General features: G+C 44.9%; 1 protein-coding gene across 2 annotated transcripts; it reads right to left on the bottom strand.

Moving 5' to 3' along the window:
- Positions 1–2133: 2133 nt before the first annotated feature.
- On the bottom strand, positions 2134–6664 carry LOC306916454 (uncharacterized protein). 2 transcript variants are annotated; one of them, XM_079494317.1, is made up of 6 exons: positions 6598–6664; positions 5292–6065; positions 5122–5202; positions 4925–5042; positions 2767–2844; positions 2134–2291 (listed from the first exon to the last, which is right to left on the bottom strand). In XM_079494317.1, exons 1-6 carry the CDS (start codon positions 6604–6606, stop codon positions 2203–2205), a joined length of 1149 nt encoding a protein of 382 aa, XP_079350443.1. In that variant the 5' UTR covers positions 6607–6664; the 3' UTR covers positions 2134–2202. The 2 variants fall into 2 exon arrangements, with proteins under 2 accessions (XP_079350443.1, XP_079350444.1); XM_079494318.1 differs by lacking the exon at positions 5122–5202.
- Positions 6665–7796: the final 1132 nt, after the last annotated feature.

Raw genomic sequence — 7796 nt, 5'->3', positions numbered from 1 at the left:
AAGTCCAAAGCTCGATACTAATTCAATTCCTTTATTATTAATTTATTAACATGCTGATCTGACATGTTTGTGGGTTTGGTTTATCAAAGGAAAACTGACAGGACTCTTTCTTTTTACTTTTTTTTTTTTTTTTTAAGAAATATCCAAACTATTTGCGGGGGGGGGGGGGGGGGGGGGGGGGGGGTATTTTTTTGGGAGAGAGATATCCACAGCAGAGACCAACAAACGTATATTTGTTATATTATTACTTAGTAGTAGCGCTACTGTTAAATGTAGTATTTAATAATAACAGCACTATTTATACGGTCAGAAAATGAACTAGAGGTGTTATTGTGCTTACGGTAGCTTTGGAGACATCTGGTGGCCATTTTGTAATGAGAGTTAATTTCACTTGCGGTTCTTCTCCTTCAGTCGGGTTCTGGGGGACCAACCAGGAGTCCAAATGGACCCTTACAGTTCTGGGTGGAACAACACTCTCAGAGTTACATTAACACTGAGGATTTTGACAGTATAGTTCAGTGATTCTCAACCTTTTTTAATTTCAAGGACCCCCCCCAGTTTGATATGCATTTGTCCACAGACGCAACCCTGATGCAACCCCAATCTACACTGTAACGTTAATTTAACTCTGAGAGTGTACAAATGGAACCAGCTGGACCCGTCCATTTGTACACTCAAGAGTTATGGACTGTCGGTGTTCCAATTGGACCCCTGGTGGTCCCCGGACCAGACATTGACAAAACAAGCCACTTCAGCTTTGACCATGCAAGGGATCCCATTGGTTGTGAGGTTGCTATAGTAACACTGACCCAGCCTCATTTTTGGTTTCCTCGGTTACCTCGTCTCCTCGGTGATGACTCTGTATTGGTCTCACAGTTGACACGCCCCTTTTCCTCTTTTTAGTTTTTTGATTTTTTTTTAAAAATAAAATAAAAATCCTTTCTTTTTATTCCTGTTTTTGTCATTTTAGGGTAAAGGGATACGGATGAAATAAACCAGAATATTAATTCAATCACTTTTTCTACTCCTATTTTCAATAAAAAGTGAACTAAAAAAACACACAAAAAGTTGATTTGTAAATAGGTGATGTACAGTTTGTATCTGTAACTTGTCAGTCTGTCCTTGGTGGCAGAGTCTGTCTTGCTTATAAACGCACGCTACCAGTAAATAAATAAAAGACATGGAAAAAGTATATATAGACTGTATGGTCCCTTGAAAGCAAGTTTTAAATTAATCTCTGATGTATATTCCTGTAACATTGCATTTTTATCTGAGGAATGATGTTATTAAAAAATTGCAAATAAATTGCATTTCCTACAATTATTGTATAATGTTATTTATTTATTTTTGTCTACCTGTAGACAACATCACCACTACAGAAGTGGTTCTCAACGTTGGGACCCCCAGGGGTTCTTATGAGGGTTCTAGGGGGTCCCCAGCTAAATGTGTTAATACTTTACATCTGCAAGTTCACAATTCAGTGTTTCTTGAAGAAATTTTAAGATTGCCTTTGAATATTATTTGAAACATTTTAACTGAACAAATCCTGTATGGGGTTCCCTGGCATATAGGCTGGTACAATATCTTTTCAGATGTGGCCTTATGTGGCCAACGGATTCGGGGGTCCTTTTGACATGAAACCATTTGAGAATCACTGCGCTACGGTACTGTATGTCAGTGACAAATAATATTGGTGACATTCATAATTATTACAATAATTTTAGGCGAGGATTGGAGAAGAGATCCAGTGGAACTAAGACATGTAATTTTATGCTTGGTTGTGTATGGGTGTCGCACTCTGAAAATCAATATACAAGCTCACAATGTTAAGTACTAAGTACAGTACCACTGTCTGGCTGCCTAACTACTCTCTATAACAGGGAAAGGTCCCACAGCAAGTGCTGCTAAGCATGAGCAGGACATTTACCCACTAGTTCTGTCAGAACTATAGTCACTTACATTGTTGGAAAAAAAAAAAAAATCGGAAGGTCCAACCACATTTCGCCTTGCAGATCTGAGCCATCTACCAACAACGTCTGCAACTAGGCATATAAACTGGGATTTAATATGTAAAAAGAAATCATAATTGTGCATTTGGTAACAGCTTTTTGAATTTTGCCATGCTGTGGGCACAAGGTTTTCAAAACCCATTGCATCTTGTGTGAATCCAGTGTTTACAGCCGACTGACCTTCCCTGGTCTCCTACCAATCATCACGGTCTTCAGTGACGTCAGATTCAGAAAAGTGTGTCGAGAGGAGCTGCTCATCTCTGGTTGGTTGTGGCAGGGAGTCTGGACAAGAGAAAACCATTAAATGTTTGAACTTTAAATTATTTCTTGCAGTGTTTACTTTGATAGTTGGACGAACTTCAGCTGTAAATAGCATTTTCAACCATTCTCATTCATTAAAAAAATCTACTGCAAACATTCAGAGAGAGAGAGAGAGAGAGAGAGCGAGAGTCAGCCTGGGCACACTTGAACTTCCATGTGCGGACAGAAGAAGCTGTGTTTTGCGTAATTTCCGTTTTTTTAGACAGCTGGTGGATGGAAAAGAAGCTCCACCCATGCGGCTGAATGCCGCTGGGGCAAGCTTTTCCGGGAATCTGGCCGACGCGGCAATCTGCAGCGTGGGTGGAGCTTAATTTCCATCCACCAGCTGTCTAAAAAAACGGAAATGACGCAAAACACAGCTTCTTCTGTCCGCGCATGGAATCTAAAGTGTGCTCAGACCCAGAGAGAGACATGTACAGATACAGATGAGACATACTGATTTCCAGGTGGTTTTCAGGTTCCTGTTTAACACTCCAAAACCTCTTCACCTTCAGACAGGACACGGCACACCAGTCTGCAATGAATGAATAACAAAGGACTTTGATGTGACATGAATAACAATCTGTTTGTTTTTGTTTTTTAAATCAAGAGGTCAGCAAGAGCTTCAAACTCCTCTCCTTCATAAACTTGAAATGATCAGTAGGCAGCAAGTGAAACATACTGTACTGAACATTGAACGTGGAAAGGTTGACACAGTTGCAGGAAACACAGACAAAGGAAAACTGTTGCGTGTGGCCATGACATCACTCACTCACACACTGCCTAATCTTCTCTGTCTCTCCTCCACTCAGACTGACACACCCAACCTCAACCTGGCACACCTGCAGCAGATTCCCCCAATTGTCATCTGCTACAGCCCTCTGCTCGGCCAGCCAGCTCAGTGTCAAGACAGACACAGACCCAGCAACATCAGTCCCAAAACCAGCACCATGCCTTGTTAAACACTTTTTCAGTTAAACTTTATTTAGTTATTTCAGTTTGGCCTGGAGATGGCCGGCAGTCACTGTTTTCGTTATAGTTGGCTTTTTAAGTTAGGGGAGGAAACGGCTTCGATGTCCCTACAGGGGGTGGCCTGGGCCCACCCTCATTCTCCTGTTTTGGCCGGCATCTCCGCAGGTCCCCTTTTGTTCTACTTTTGGTACACAAGTAATAATATTGTTTGCACCAATTCAAATGGCAATGATTATCTTCTGTGGGGAAAAGTTGGTTAATAAAAACCATTAAAACTTGTTCATGCTGTGATTGTCCTTTCTTATGTTGAGGTCTCCAATTTGAGCCACTTGTTACTTTTGCATATTTGTTTGGAGTAGGGATGCCAGAAAGTGACCATCAGCCAAATCGAATATTCGACAGCTCTGCCGATTAATAATCGATTAATTGAACCCCCCCCCCCCCCCCAAAAAAAAAATCAATCAGATACAACTTTTAAGATTTTATATTATGCACATGCCATGGTCACATAACCATTATATGTTGAGTGCATGCTTTGATGGTTACAGTTTTATAATCAGTTTTGATGAGTAAACCTTTGTGGAGATCTTCTCAGTTCTCATTATATGCTAGTTACTGCCATTCAGGATGGAAAATTAAATCCATTTGGATTTGGGGAGAAGTAGTTTCATAAGGGGCTGGTATGAAGTATTTTTGGCTATTAAAAAAATGATGATTAATCGGAAAATCGATTAATCGGCGGCATCCCTAGTTTGGAGACTGTAACAAAAACAAACGGACTATATTAAAGCTTGGCATGGTGATTACAACGTTTGAACTGCCTCCAAATTGATGGTATTATCAGGCCATCTATTTGACAGGCAGTCATTAATCTAGCAGAGCACCATCAGATCATGGCGGGGAATCAGCTACTGACAACTCACTCAACGTGTCTCCTCCAGGCTTTTCATTTAGAGCAGTTACACATACGCACTCTTCTGTGTTTAAACCCATATTTACTGCGTCTTGGACAGTGCATGTATTTATTGTATTATTGCTTCACCACTTGCCCATATTTTTTGGCCAAGTATTTTTGGAGGGGGTGGGGGGATCGCTGCCTGTAGAATTCCAAACATACTTTGCCAAAAAATGGGTAGAGGCTTTAGTTCCGACACTATTATTGGTCCGACAGTCATTAGACAGACAACCTACCTCAAACCCTAACCTTACCATAACCAAAAGCACGGGAGCAGTGCATGTTCGAGCGCTAGTCCGACCGTTGTTCCCGCATGTCGGACTAATGCTCCGTCGGAATTACCATGGGATTCCGCGCATCGAAACTTCTCAACTCCGCGTTTACAAAACCAACATTAACCCTGTGTATAGGAGGGGCTAGCGCCCCTCAAATCACACCCGTTTAAAGTGAGGGTCGCTCTTATCATCATACGTCATCATACATCATCTCATTCTGGCCAATCACAATTTGCGTCCTCACTTTCGTCTTCAATGTTTGTGTTTACACACTTTTGTCTTCGATGTTTGTCTTTACACGGACCCCCAAAGCTGGACATAGGGCCCCTCAAAAATAAAACATATTCTATTTTCTTAAGTCTCTGTCTAAAGAGTTGTCCACAATAGTTTATGTGACGAGCAGTGTTACGTACCACTGGAGTTATGTTGTGCTCCTCCGCTGCCTCCACCTCGCCTGGGCTGCACCGCTGGGCTGGGCTGGGCTGTAGTGGGCTGCTTCCTCCTGGAGGATGCTGCTGGAGGATGCTCCACCTGGCAAGATTAAACAAAGACAAGTCAGTCAGACAAGACAGTGGGATAGACAGACACACACAGACAGATGAATACAGACCTCTTCTGTGCGTCGCTTTCTTTTCGGGGCCTTTCCCTTCCCTTTCCCAAGGTACGCCGGAGTATCTTCGGCTGATGAATCCTGTACAATGAGGAAGAACAGACATGCATAAACAACATGGGAAACAGTCAGTTGGACAGTCAGACAGTCAGACAGACAGACATACGGACCTCTTCCCGCCTTGCCGGTCGCCTGGGCGGGCTGTTACGGGCCAAAGCCATCCGGAGGCACTGCTTGTATTTTTGCTTCCCGTCCTCCGCCACCTGCAAGTCGGCCCTGGTCTCCGCCAACTCCGTTCTCACCTCCCTCAGCTGCCGCCACACCTCCCTCAGCTGCCGCCTCAACTTGGTGCAGCTTCCATAAGCTGCACCTGAAGTTGATGTCTGGTCTCTGGGGGAAGGTACCTTCCCTCTGGGGGAGGGGGAAGATTGCTGTCCCCTGGGGGAGGGGGAAGGTGCCTGTTCCCTGGGGGAGGGGGAACGTCGCTGTCCTCCGATGGGGGGTCTGGCCTCATCCTCAGACTCAGGCTCCGGGGCCTCCACCGGCATGTAATCGTCTAGGTCGATAGTGGACACCACCGGAACGTCTGGATCGGAGGCCCGCAGCTCCGCCAGCTGCCTCTTAAACTCCGTCCACTGTGCAACGTGCTTCAGGTATTTGACACGTCGCATCTGGGCTCGAGGATCGCCGTCCTCTTTCCCATGGACCCCTTCGATGTGGCGCTTGAGTTTCTTCCCCGCTGTGTGGCGGCAGCGGGCCACCGGGCACGGAGCCTTGCTGATGTTAATGCGGCCCCTGGCCAACTTCAGAAAATACAGGATCTCCCTGGGGTTGGCCAGTTTATGGATCGTCTTCAGGTGGAGCTTCAGATCTGCCCTCACCAGACCACACCCGGGGATGGGGCACCGGGCCGCCACTGGTGCTATTCGTGGCTTCTTCGCTTCCTGAAACAACAGTAAACACTGCTTTAAAAAATGCAATGGCTTAATGTGGTGTCCCTTTGGCATAGAAGCACATTTAGTTATGTGTCCTTTTGGAAATTCCAATTCACACTGGAACAGAAAATTCCGTGCCATGTGGCAATCAACTCTGAACTTGTTTCAGGTGTGCAAATGAGCAAACGCACTGGAATTTTCCATTTGTAGTCCAATTCACACTGGAACGGAAAGTTCCATGCCATGTGGCAATCAACTCAACTTGTTTCAGGTGCGCAAACGAGAAAACTCACTCGGTGGCACGCTATTGCTATGAGCTTGTAGATCTGCTATTTTTCGACATGTAAAAAGCAGAGCTACAAGCTCATAGCGCGGCACTCTGTGGCGCGCTATGAGCTTGTTAAAACATAAATACATAGAATAGTTCACTAGCCAATTCTACATTCACACGGTGGGAGCTTGTATATCAGCAATTTTAACTTTTATTAAATGTCTTCTTCAAACTAGTAAAAATGTTTTACCCAACATAATGATGACGTACCTGTGACATGCTTCTGGAAATTGTGAAGAATATAAGGATAAGAGCTCTCTCTCTCTCTCTCTCTCTCTCTCTGCCCTGCACACCTGAATCAAATAATGAGTTGATTGCCTACAATGGGAAACAGCCAAAAGGACACATGTCTGTTTGGCATTCAAATGCATTGCAACTGAATTTCCATGCAATCAACACTCAACTTGATTCAGGTGTGCAAACGAGCAAGCCAGCATATAAAGCCACAGTTTTGGGCTCACAACCACACAGGGCCATGGGGTCCCCCCAAGGGGGCAGGCAGGCTTTCCAACGTTGAAGCTCTGGGTCCTAGTGGTAGGAGGAGGGACTACAGGCGGACCCGTGGATTCATGACCGGGAAACCCCGTGCAGCTGGGCTTTAACATTGAGCGCTCGGTTGCACTTCCGCATTTGACCACCAAAATTTGGTGGTCAAATGCGGAAATAGACGTTCTGAGACGGTACTTCCGGCAGTCTTCCGGGTGCTTCAAAACGCCACTGAGCAACTTCCACTGACATGAATAGCTGGGGGGGCGGAGCTTCACGCCAGTTCAGTCTCTATTATATATATACTCTATGGGTCCCCCCCAAGGGGCCAGTGAGGCACTCCAACGTTGAAGCACTGGGCCTTAGTGGTAAGAGGAGGGACTACAGGCGGACCCGTGGATTCATGACCGGGAAACCCCGTGCAGCTGGGCTTTAACATTGAGTGCTCGGTTGCACTTCCGCATTTGCGGAAGTAGACGTTTTGAGACGGTCCTTCCGGGTGCTTCAAAACGCCACTGAGCAACTTCCACTGACATGAATAGCGGAGGGGGCGGAGCTTCGCGCCAGATCAGTCTCTATCCTTTTATATACTCTATGGTCCCCCCTCAACCTGTTGCTGCATGCTATAATCATCCCCCACCCATTGGGATTCAATAGGCCTATCTCACAGCATTTCCCCGACCCCTTTCCACGCCCCCTTTTGGAGCTAATTGTGTTATTTTTTCTGCGGTCCAAGGCTTCCATGTTAAAAGAGGTATTTTCACAAGCCACAAACTACTGTTTTGTAAAGGTAAGGTTTATTCTACTTATTTGAGTTGTTATACCATTGTGTTTTCTTCATATTATTATCGGTCTTTGACATTTTAACATTAGGAAATGTACTTAGATTCTCCAGAGAAAAAAAGTGTAAATGCCGGAAGGGG

The sequence above is a fragment of the Electrona antarctica genome (genome assembly GCF_951216825.1).
Source record: "Electrona antarctica genome assembly, chromosome: 23".
Classification (NCBI taxonomy): domain Eukaryota; kingdom Metazoa; phylum Chordata; class Actinopteri; order Myctophiformes; family Myctophidae; genus Electrona; species Electrona antarctica.
This window is presented reverse-complemented; position numbering and strand designations above follow the sequence as displayed.